At 32.8% G+C, this 12,448-nt stretch overlaps 2 protein-coding genes across 12 annotated transcripts in view; one reads left to right on the top strand and one right to left on the bottom strand.

Moving 5' to 3' along the window:
* cno (adherens junction formation factor afadin) overlaps nt 1-12,448 on the top strand; it is a 382,542-nt gene that overhangs the window by 158,721 nt on the left and 211,373 nt on the right. The window lies entirely within an intron of this gene.
* LOC141447495 (V-type proton ATPase subunit G-like) lies at nt 4,643-9,966 on the bottom strand. The gene is made up of 5 exons (XM_074115115.1): nt 9,639-9,966; nt 9,066-9,387; nt 7,467-7,567; nt 7,289-7,387; nt 4,643-4,850 (listed from the first exon to the last, which is right to left on the bottom strand). Exons 2-5 carry the CDS (start codon nt 9,145-9,147, stop codon nt 4,779-4,781), a joined length of 354 nt encoding a protein of 117 aa, XP_073971216.1. The 5' UTR covers nt 9,148-9,387; nt 9,639-9,966; the 3' UTR covers nt 4,643-4,778.

The following is a 12,448-nucleotide window of genomic DNA, read 5'->3' as shown; positions in this document are numbered from 1 at the left end:
TCTATGAAGCATCAAGAAAAGAAGAAAATTAATTCAGTAGAAGACGTTAAGATGATTTATATCGTTATGGATGTTTATAATTTACCTTAAAAGTCCATCAGACCATTTTTTGTAACGTTTGTCAACATGAAATTTATTGAGAATAGGTAACAAATGTGAACATCGAGTACAAGGAAAACATGTTTACATTTTATTATATTTCCAACAGTTATATTTTAAATTTCCATTTAAGATTAAATCAGAAAGATGAAGAGTTAGGGAGAGGAAGTTAGTTAATAAACTGACATTTATTCCGCGGCAGTTGCCCTTAATTCCGCAGCTTCCCTTAAGTTTAATTTCTTTGTTTACACTGTTTTCATCAGTGTTATTTAGTTTTCTTGAGAGTGTATAGGTAGAGAATGGCAACATCAACAGCATTCAGGTAGTCCAAACACTTCTAAGTTACGAAAATGGAAAATTTGCAATGTTTAAACATTCTATTTTCCCCCCCTTCTTTGTAGATAAGTTTTTTTTTACTAAATGAGATGATCATTAGCGCCCGGAGCTAAGTTATCCCCAAAAATGAGTACTTTGGTCAAATCTATCATGTCTGATCTACTGTGCGAATTATCTGATACCAATTTTGGCCACTCTGTATCTTAAAGTTACTTCTTTAGCAACAAATATTACTTTTATTTTATTTAAAACAACATTTGCCAGGGCGTAAATTTTCTATTTTAACCTAACGAATCTGGAATAAAACAATTCTGGCCATTTCTTTCTTTTAACCGTAAACTTCTTTTATTCCTGCTAATTTCGCCTTAACCACTCGATTTATTAACCAATTTTATTGATGACTCGTCTTAACCAGCTCTAAGAAGCTGGTGTTCTCTACTTCCAGCGGTACAAGCTGTTTTATGTATGTAATTAGGCAAGAAGTAGGTGATGTTTTACAGGAGTTCTGGCTTGTAAGAAGAAAGATCCCTTACAATAGCAGATGGAAAATTGAAGAAAATTTTACTGACCTAACTCAGGCACTTGGATGTTTTGTAGTTTAAGGAGAATCATGATGCCTAGGTAGAGTTTGTAAGACGCAGGAGAAATCATTGGATGAGTGATGAGTAGGGAACGGATTCGTATGTATTTACATATTTTTTTCTAGGCAATTTACAGACGTTTTTCAACTAGAAGTATTCATACTGACACTTTTTAAGCCGTTTGAGTCTACTTTTATTTCACATATTTGGATGTTATCGCATATTTATACATATTTGATTAAAATAAATAAATATTTCTACATATTTAATCAAAATATGTACATATTTTTCATTTTGGGCATATTTTCATAATTGGGAGGTGGTTGACAGGAACTGTGAACCACAGACTGTGAATCACAGTGGTTAAAAAAGTGTTTTTAAAAGCACCAAGTCGCATTAAAATGCTAAAAGATCTCTATCCAGACTTGTGCCTTCCACCAGAACCAATATTGACAAGATGGGGTACTTGGCTGGAAGCAGCTCAGTATTACTATGAAAACTACAATAAAATCAAGAATGTCCTTTCACATCTCGAAGACGAAGCAGTAGCGATAAATACAGCCAAGTCTTTATTCGAGAAACCTAATTTAAGGAACGACCTTGCATTCATTTCTGACAATTGCGTATTTCTTGCACAAGCCATTATTGAGTCCCAAAATGTTCGACTGACAGAAAACGTGTCCAACGTTAAAAAAGTCATCGAAAAGGTGGAAGGAATACCTGGGAGTAAGGGAGATCTGATCAGATCAAAACTGGTAGAAGTACTGAGCAAGTACAAAGGGTGGGAGACCATCTGCCAGATTTCTGATATTATCAGTGGAACAGAAGTCACCTCAGAACATCGTGTACACTTTACAACCAACGAGATAGATGTTGAACGATCTTTTAGTCGTTAGAAGTCCATCTTACGCCCAGATCGTCGTCACTTTACGTTCCAACATTTGAAATTTCATGTGGTTGCAAACAATTTCGAAGAGTGAAGTTTTCAAAATTGAAAATTTAACACATCTTTTTATAAATAGTAAAAATGTTCTTTGTTGTATAAATAATTATAACTTCCCCCCCCCCCAAAAAAAATTCCATTTTCATAAAAAAAAGGTCCATTTTACTTAAATATTCCAGAAAATATTTTAAGAAAATCACATATTTTCCACATAATTGACGAAAATAAATGCATATTTTAATTAAATATTTGGCATTTTTTAATACATAAAAATCCGTTCCTTAGTGATTTTACAGATTTAGGAGATTAGATTTAGGATATTAGTTCGGTTGATTCGGTAGATTGATGGTAAAGGAGTTTTGGCTGTTTTCCCTTATGGTTATTGCTCGTTTTGTTCGGGCAGCTATGTGACTCTTAGGGGCTCAAGCCTGGGAAATTAGCAAGAGTATCCCTTACATGGCGATACAGTCAGCGGCTTTAAGAAAGTGGCCGTTTTGTGTTAAGTGCATTTTCTTATTCGCTGGGAAGGCACCAAATCTATTTAGATTAGTTTAGGTTAGAATAGAAACTCTGCGCCCAGGGAAATATTGTTTTAAATCAGATGTAAATGGGTCGTTCTTAAAACAATAAAAAATGTCTTTTCTTTCTTTTGTGGGCGAATTTTATTTTCTGCTTTTGAATGTATTTATTATTTCTCCCCTTTTTAAAATAATTATACATCTAAAACCAGTATTAATTTTTTTACTTTCTAATTTTGAAAAAATTTTCATTTTGATTTTAAATTGTATTTGGTGACAGAATTAAGAAAAAAAAAAATTATTAAATGTATACTTATTTCCACTTTGTATCCAGTCCAGACAATACTATTTCTTGTACATTTATCCTGTAGGTGGCTGGGATTCTGCATTCTTTCCTCTCCTAGAATCTCATAATCTCATTCTTATTGTATGAATCATCCGGTTTCACAATTCCACGAAATGTTACTTCATTGCAAAATTCATAGTACACCTTCAATGGTGAATCCGTAAACGTTTATTCTATTGTTCCAACGATATTTCATTAATTCACAGATTTGCTAAAGTAATAGTTATTACAATTATTTTTTCATCCGCTGTTGCTGAAATTTGTGAACTTGACATCTTTCTGATAGTAAAATGTTATAAATGTTTATGTAAATGGTCATTTTATTGCATTTGGACTAATCACCTAATCTTAAATTTAAGAATTTATTACCAAATTCATAATGTTAGAATGTTTTGTAAGGTACTTAATTATAATTTTTAATTCTTTGAATATGTTATTAAATAAACGCAATCGAAATCGAACAATAAGTCTAGTGCCAATTCTAGAATTTGTTTACCCACTTTGTTTTAAACAAATTCTTCCCATACTCGAGAATCTTCAAATATTATTCCAGAGCATAAGTTTGGATTCAGGTGACAATACGCTACTTTGCAATAATGCCATCGAGTAGTAGACACAATCTGATCCTCCCTTGAGAAGAAAGAGTGTTAATCGGGTATCTTTCTCGAGGTGAAGCAAGTCTTCTATCGAGTGTGGCTCTTGAGATTGCTCTAGTAACACAAGGGCATACTTTCATTCACACACTTCTTGTCTGATGGTTATTTTCAAATTCAAATTGGAATATCTTATTCAAATATATATATAAAGCTGAAGCGGGCGTTCCTCAAGGAAGTATGTATCTTAGGACCTATCCAAGTCATCCAGAAACTGTCCTAACTTATGCAGATGAACCAGCTATACTTTCTCCTCACATTGATTCAGTAATTGCGCGCAGAAACCTCCAAAGTCATCTCTTTTCTCTTGAGAAATGGTTCAAGAATTGGAAAATCAAGATAAATGAAACGAAATATCACTTCCACACCGCCTCATCACCCTTCCTCAGTCTACTATGACTCAATTCCTATTCCTCCTGCCAAAATTCTCCATTATCTAGTGCACTGTATTTAGACAAAAGTTTGACTTAGAACACGACTTAAACGAACTGAAGTTAAACAGGCGTTATCAACTACTTAAAAGACTACTATACCAACGATCTAATCTTTCACTTAATAACTAACGACTGGTTTTTATACTTCTATACTAAAACCCAACGGTATGGAACTGCGGTATTCAACAAAACGCTCCAATCAAAGAATTCAATTTCTACAGTCTAAAATACTCCGCACTATCGTTAGCGCTCTATTTTATGTTTCAAATCTTAGCAAGTTAGAAATTTCTCTAGTGTCAAGTTGCTCGTACTCGCTATCAAAAACTTTCATCAGTACTTACAGTTTCATTCCAATCCTCTTGTCCGCCATTTATCATCACATCACCTACGAGATCAACCTATAACGTCAATGGCCTCGCGATTTTCTCACTTCTGAAGAGAGATGTTATTCCTAAAAACGACTTGGGGAGCGTTATCGCTCAGTAACTTCTCCTCTTAGTTAGTGCGTATGTAGCAGTGATAATTATAGTCATTATTACTAATAGTGCAGCTAGCGCGGTGTGACTTTCAAAATTAATTAAAATGCAATCTAAAGAGTGGGAACCGTGAGAATTTTAGTTCGAAAGGGCAGGTGACTGCCAGACCAATAATTTTGATTTTACTGTGGAATCCCCAAATTTGTTTACAATATTATTTTGTAGAAATTAACTTATATTTAGTAAACTTCATTGGTCTATTTTTGCATAATGTTCTTTATTTTTGTTTCTCTTTGTGAAAAAAATGAAGAAAAAATGCAGTTAGCGTAGATAAAGTTAGGAAAATCCAAAGTCAAACTAATGGTAATAAAAATACTTGAAGGACCGACCATTCACTTTAATCGGTAATTCCTGTGTAGCTCTGGTTTTATATCGTAAACTAATTCCAATATTTTCTGTATCACCTGAAATTTTATGCACTTTTATTATTGCTTAGTTCATTAAAATTAATTATGCAAATAAATTTTAACGAAAGAACAAAATAAATATAGAAGATATTGACTGATATTTGTGGGATTACGTGTATAAATCATTAAAACAATCATCAGATTACATGATATTATGTTTTCAATTGTGAACTCTGCTAGTTAAGAACTGGGTTCTGCTTTTATAAAGTACGCCAGACGTTTCTTATACTCATTTCAATAAATGAGCGCAATAATACATCGATACAAAGTACAGAACGAATTTATAAAAGTTTTGTCAGGTCACCATTTCAATTTAGAACTATACAGTACTGTTTATAACCTGGACTAGGGCTCAATTTGGCCTATTTCTTCTCTTTATACACCCGTTAGAATGTTCCAGAACTCCAGAACCATCTCTATTCATCCTTCTCTATACTCTAGTCAGAACGTTTTTTTAACTGACTCGGAATATTGTTTGGTACAGAAGATGCTACTAGCTGCGCCTAGAGCCAGATGTGCCAGTCCTTTCTCAAAAGATGGCGTTGCAAGCTTTATGAAATTGTAGCCTGCGCCTAAGAAAGGTTTCATGTCTGAAATTTATGTAATTGTAGTTGTGCCTGACGGTGCCTAACCTGATATTTATATAAATATGCCTCTTTCCTAAAAATATTAATTTTTGAAAACTGTGTACATCTTCAAAACGATTAAAAATGCAGTCGTTGCAATACCAAGAGGATCCTTATCCAAGAAAAAAGCCTTAGATATTTTCTTTAATATTATCGTAGTAGAACTGAAACTTTTTCAGGATATTCCTGTTGTATTAAAGGGAACTCTTTGCTGAAACTAGCGTATAAGAAAATATTTAGACCAAGAAAGTAATCATCGCCAGGTTTCTCTTCATTCCCCGAAAATTAGATCGTTTGGACTAAGTTCATTTTGAAAATGGATGCCTCAAGCGTCACATGGTGTTGTGGCAAACGATAGCTACGTCTTAGTTTTAGCATTGTGACCGTGCATGCTGAGGTCGGGTTGGATATTTATTAAATAGTGGTCCTAGCTGCCAATCGGACTTTTCTCTTATTTTTTTCATTGAAGTTTGGACATTTATATCTTCTTCAGTTATAACTTCTTCAGTTATCATTTACTTTGCTTCCATTGCAATTTTTTCAAAAAAAAACCTTAAAATAAACCAACAATAACCGTACTGAAAGCGGAAAGAAGCATGGGAAATTCTGTTTGCTTCATACGAAGTACAAATGAATACCAACGTTTCAAAGAATCCGTCCATTTAGGACATCAATATGTTTGTGGAGGCGTTGGAAAGAACACTCAGGATCTATAGGATTAAGGCTAAAGGCTTATTTTATAAAACAATGGTACCACAGGTTAACCATAAAGTATGGTTTAAAGTTGGTTATTTTGGTAAAAGAATTGTTACCATAATAAATAGAATGCGAGCAAACCATGGTATTTGTAGGTCATATTTGTTTAGAATAGGTAAATTGGCCTCTCCTCTGTGTAGGAGATGTAATGAAACGGAGGATTTTGAACACGTAGTTATGGTTTGCCCTAATTATAGTAAATAAAGGGAAAAGTTTTTTAACGAAATCTCAAGATATTGTACTGTTCCCCTCTATTTTAAGGAGATAATATCTCAAATAATATCTATGTGTATTCGTCTTTGGTAGAATTTATTAAACAATACAATATTTAAAACCTACCAGCCAGTTATTGCTAAACACACATACAGTTAGTTGTTGATTGGTTAATAGTGTAAGCACTGATACCATTAAAAAAGGCTAAAGTTGCCTTTAAAACGGCTGTACCAAATCTGACTTATTGCAATGGTGAAAGATACAAGCAGAATTTGTGCACTTTCTTCAAGATTTGCCACCCAGTCGAATAAGGCGGTCCAAATTAAGCTGTAGATCTTTGTGGAGCCCCACGAGTGAAGAGAAATGCATTTAAGGAAGTGAATTGAGTGCACAAATAGAATTCAGATTAATCTACTGGACCCAGAACTCATCAAGTATATTTTTAAATAATGCATCCTTTTTTGGCACAGTTTTTGGTGTGGTGGATGTATGCATTGTCATAATTCATACTTCGGAGTGTCAAGTTAATGGAATCCTCGCTAGGTGTCAGGATTCCTCCATAAGTGGCAAACTCTATATTGCGAATTCCCCCGTGAGGTGTAGCAGTGTTTTACTCATCATAAATTTTACATCATCCCTGTCAAGTTTGTGGATGATGCTGTGTTTGGTTAGCCCCAGCTTTGCAACCAAAATGAGCTTTTTTACTTTTGATATTTTTCCAGACAAATACTTGGACGCAGGTTCTCGGAACTATGGCTCTCTTACTTACACGAGATAAGTACCACTAAAACCTGCTCCGAGAAAACAATTACAAACGATTTATGAGCATAAAAATTTTACCAATTCTTTGTTTGCATTCACTGCTTCGGTTAGTTCTTCGATTTTTTGACGGGTAGCCGCCTCGATTTTTGCAGCGACATCTTCGCGTGATTCTAAATGCTGTATAAAACATAATTAGATTTAACTCCTGACTTCTTATTGTATTAATAGAAATGTGTTTTTGGTTTCCGTTAGTTACCTTTGCTTCGAATTCACGAAATTGTTTTTCCCTCTCTTGCTTATATTTTTCAATTTCTTCGTTAGCTTGCTCTCTAGCTTGTTTCAAACGGCGAACTTTACCTTCGCAATCACAACAGAAAGAAATTAACTTAATATATGCAGCTGTAATTACTCCTGTATTACATGAAAATATAAAATAAAGTAATGCCTATTTTTTCAGGCGGGCTGTACATCCAACTGCCAATTAGGTGTGATGGGCGAAGGCAATTAGCAAACATACTTTACTATAAAATTCTCATATTAAACATTAAACAAAATCCAAGGCCTAGACCGGGAATCGAACCCAGTACCACAATAAATACATTAGCTTTGCAGGCTTCGCCTCTATCCGCTCGGCTACCGTGGCGCCTAACATTAAAATACCTATATCTATAATTATAAAAGCATAAAAATACAACATGACTTGACGCCACGGTATTAAAATACCATGATATGAGTGAAAATGAAATATGTTCGCCATTCCCAACATTTTTAGTAAAATAAAAGATTTAATTTTGAGGTTATGATCACCTCCTTTTGGCGTAAATAAAATGAATGTAAATTGCAATCATTCAACTTGCGTGTTCATAGAAATTTAAATGGTAAAAGTGAGCAACTTTTATTTATACGTTTTTCTCCTCGTTTATTTATCATTTAAGTTTAAAATTATGAATTAAAAATAAATAAATAAATAAATAACTCAAAGAATAACTCAACGATTTGCTCTCTTTTGGCAAATTTCAGAAGTATTCGATTAATTATGAAGCAATCATTGTACATGGAGCTTTAATATAGAAGTTTATAGATTTATAGATAATGAAAAGAAAAAGTTTAATCTAGTTTTCAGAAGAAGAAAGAGATTAGAACAGATTCTGATTCTTTAAAATGAAATTATATACTTTTAAGCGAGATTACTAACTTGTTCTAATTCCTTCCGGATTTTAATTTTTGTAAAAGTTTTGTAAAAGAGGGCCTTCACCCTCCAAACAATGTTTACTGAAAAAGTTTGAAGTAAAAAACCAAGCGATAAATGCAAATAATTAGTGTGGACACTCCATCAAATTCAGAGAAACCGGATTTTGTTTTTGTACTGCCATGGAAAGAGGAAATAACAAAAAATAAAATAAAAAACCTAACTGCGTTAAACAGTAACGAACTGCATCTGGATTCATCTTATATTTTTCAACCCGGATGTTTAACAAATAAACTTTTATTTATACGTTTTTCTCCTCGTCTATTTATCATTTAAGTTTAAAATTGTGAATTAAAAATAATTATTCAAATGAACAGCACTTCTAGATCGTTTGTCCAAAAGCTACTAGTTGGTCGATAGTAGAACGATACTAAATATCAAATTTGAAAGATCTGCAATTTTTGGATCTAAAAACGAATATTTTGGAGAAAAAAAAAAATCGAAAAAATATAAAAAGGAATGCTGACGTAACAGTTTGTGTCTGATTGGTCCGATGTTCGCCTTTACTGCATGCACATGCTGATATTTCAGTTCATTATAAATTCTAAAATTGGGACTGCACAATTTGCAAATGAAAAAATACAAGTTACAAGACTAAATGCTTACGTTTCTTTGCTTCCGCTACTTTATCAGCAGCGCGTTTCTCGGCTGCCAACAGCTGTTGAATGCCTTGAGTTTGATTTGCCATCACAAAAATATTTTCTTCAGTGAAGTAACTTATATAATATATAAATTATATGTTGAAAAAATATTTTAAGAATCACCGATAGCAAAATATTTTAACCAGTGTCTTGTAGATATTAAATCAGCTGTGAGTACCAGATGTAAGATTCGTCAGGATAACCAATGTTTATAAAGTTTGCTCATATTGGCTAATTTTAATTCATTTTACCATTGAAAGTCACTTGAATTTCTCTTGAAACTTTCTCTGATGAAACATAAGGATACATAAGATATTTGATATCGACTTATATACTATGTGTAGCATATCGATTTATATGGATATCGAAAATGTGACACGAGAGAAAGAAAAGAAAAAAACTTGTTATTTAAAACATTTCACAGTCGATTGTAAATATTATCGCTGTGACGCGCACTAATTTGTTTAGGGTATTTTTGAACTCTAAACAAGCAGTGTTTACCTAGAAAGAGACGATTAAAAATCACCAGTATTCTTACTTAATACAGTGCAGAACATCAATCAAATTCTGCGTCATAATTGCGTGGTCTTTGTCCAAGTATTGTTTCCATGATCCAAACCGAAGTTAACATTCCTTCCATAGGCCGCTTTGACAATGTAGGATGCGACTGTATTTCTAATTTGTAATTGTAGAAGATAAAAATCCGTGCTCTAACTGGAGTTAAAGTTATGTACATATATGCTCTAATATTCGACCCAAAATGTTGTTCATGTATTCCTCCTTCTTTATGCAATCTTCAATAATCTGTTGTTTTGTATAATAAGTTAGGGATTATTCATGAAGGTCCTCCGGCCATTTTATATACACTAATCTGCATAATATCATACTGATCACCATAATGAAGTACATCGATATTTACATTAATATAATTATTCAGTCTAAAATAGGAGTAACTCACCTCATTATTTTGGTTTTTTAAATTGTTAATTCAGTTTATTTTAAAAATACTCTCCAATATTACCTTTACCAGAAAGTATTCCGCATATTTTTCCATAATATTCTAATGCTGGAGTTTTCCTGCGACATCTTTCCGCTTGTTTCTGAAGATTAAAAAAGTTTAATGAAATAACTTCCAACTTTTCAACATTTTTTTTTTTGTAAGTTTGATTAAACTAACATTTTTTTATTTCATAACAGAGTGATCCTGGATTTGAATCCAGCTTTTCTCTTTCTAGGAGCTTCTTAAGTTGTTTACAAGAAGAAGAAGAAGAACCATTTCTGAAAATATCGTTTTTTCCTATTTTTGGCAACGTTTTCCTCGACATTTATAAAATCTGTTTTGTAAGAAATTATAAGACTATAGATAAGGTTATGCCTTATATTTTTAAGAAAATTTAGGAATTTTATCTTTTATAGAAATGTTCAAAGTTGGATGTTCTTGAACATTACGCTTTTCCATGCAATTCGTGTCGATCAACCCTTAAACATCTGTCCTATTGGAGAGTTTTAATACTAATGATACGAGTTAAACATCTCTTATGAAATTGTACTTTTCATTTTTAAATTATCCTAATTAGGCAAACAAATTATTGGATGATTTACAGCATTACAAGAACATGCACGTCGTTAATTAGTTCGCGGAATTAATTGAAAATACTCTTTGATTTTTCATAATTAAAATAATTTTCAATTTAAGAAAAATAAATAAAATACAAATTCGGTTAATAATTTTACAGGTTTCATTTTACAAGGGAAAGAATCTTAATGGCCGAAGTCTTTATTACAAAAACACTCGTTTTATTGTTGCAGTATGTTTCGGGAAATACTTTTGGTACCCTTCATTAAGTTCTTCTGTAAATTTTTAACAGTTGTACTGGAATATGTGATCAGGGTGAGCTAATAACGAAAAGTATAAATTGTGAATCCAATTACTCTGGATAACTTCATCGAGCTTTGCAACTTGTACTTTTGCCTTGTTTTGCATTTTTCTTCTTCCTTGTTTTAGAAATTTAGAAATCTTTTGAGTAATTAAAGGCTCTGCTTTGTTTCAAGGTAGCCTGAGTCTTTTTTTTTTTTTTGACTCGAATGATTTCTGCTTTCTCAAGCACGGCATGGTGAGATAGTACTAAGCCCAATAGGTGGGCAGACTCTAACAACAAATAAGATGTACAGCGAATGCAGTGCGTAGATTTGCGGCCAAGAAGTATGAAACAAGCTAATAGGGAAAAGATTTTTATACGTTAATTTCTGAGATTCAAAAAGCGTATTGAACTACACAGCTGTCTTGAAATTCGGGTGTAGGAATAAATCACTTGCTTGTAAAGTCTACCAGAGAATACGGTCAATGAATGAGTCCTCTACTAGTATCAGTTATTTTATTTTTAAAGAGGCTCTTTCCTTGACTTTCACTCTATTTCATTCACATTTTTGTTTTTTTTAGCTCTGCCCTTCTAAAATTATGTTTTACTATTTATTGAGGCGAGACATTATTAAATAGACCAGCCTGCATGGAATATCCGTCCACGTGCAGTTATAATGTCTCCTGACTGGCAAACCTCCAAATCCTCTTAAATCTGTCTAGCTTCTAACAAAAGAGTCAGATCATAGCGAAACTTGGCCGATATTGCTTTCTAATCTTATGACTTATAAACTTTTTCATCTTATATTTATCGTTACTAAATTTTAGAATTGTGCTTTCATCGGAAAAGCATTACATGTTTGCTTTGAACATAATTATTTTCTGAAAGATCCATTTTTTTCATAGTTTCGAAAATAATGCAAAACAGTATCTGTTGATTTGTTTTTACGATATTCTAAGAAAATAAAAAAAAGATTTCCGTTAATTTACGCTGTCTAATTACAGAGGAAAAGTCCAGAATAAAACAGGCGCCGAATCCTTTATGATTTCCTCGTGAGAATTTTTTTAAAAATATGGTTTAATTGGTAGACCTTCTTAGTTACAGAGCAAGAGTTGGCAGGGAGCTGTGGTTTTCTCCACTAATTACTTTTTACTTTATTTCTGGCTTTCTCTAGATTTATTTCGGTTTTAAAAAAGGCTCTCATTGCTGTATTGATTTCACGTTTTGTTCCATTCTGAACTTATGACTGGATCTTTTCACTGTTTTTATCTTCTTTTATTACTTTGTAGGGGAAATTATTTTCAAACTTTATACAGATTTTCGATTTTGCTTTTCTTTTCTTATCGAAGCTATTTTTGGATACAAACATTTCAAAACACGTGGGAAAGGTTTTTTTTTTTGGTGACATCTTTTCAGAAGCAATATCAATGCACTTACTGGTCGCCATTCGAACTTGCGGTTTAAAGGTCGAACTTTTTCATTAATCAAC

Source organism: Rhodnius prolixus, unplaced genomic scaffold (assembly GCF_049639745.1).
Source record: "Rhodnius prolixus isolate KJV_2025 unplaced genomic scaffold, Rpr scaffold_1, whole genome shotgun sequence".
In the NCBI taxonomy this organism is placed as follows: Eukaryota; Metazoa; Arthropoda; class Insecta; order Hemiptera; family Reduviidae; genus Rhodnius; species Rhodnius prolixus.
The sequence above is the reverse complement of the archived record's forward strand: the minus strand, read 5'-3'. Positions and strand labels throughout refer to the sequence as shown.

What these genes read in the sequence shown, in the direction of transcription:
- LOC141447495 (XM_074115115.1), bottom strand. Translation starts at nt 9,147, where the DNA reads ATGGCAAATCAAACTCAAGGCATTCAACAGCTGTTGGCAGCCGAGAAA. An exon ending in TTCGTGAATTCGAAGCAAAG is followed by an intron (nt 7,388 to 7,466) that starts GTAACTAACGGA and finishes TGTTTTATACAG; the next exon opens with CATTTAGAATCACGCGAAGA. An exon ending in TGAATGCAAACAAAGAATTG is followed by an intron (nt 4,851 to 7,288) that starts GTAAAATTTTTA and finishes ATAAAATTTCAG; the next exon opens with GTGATACAGAAAATATTGGA.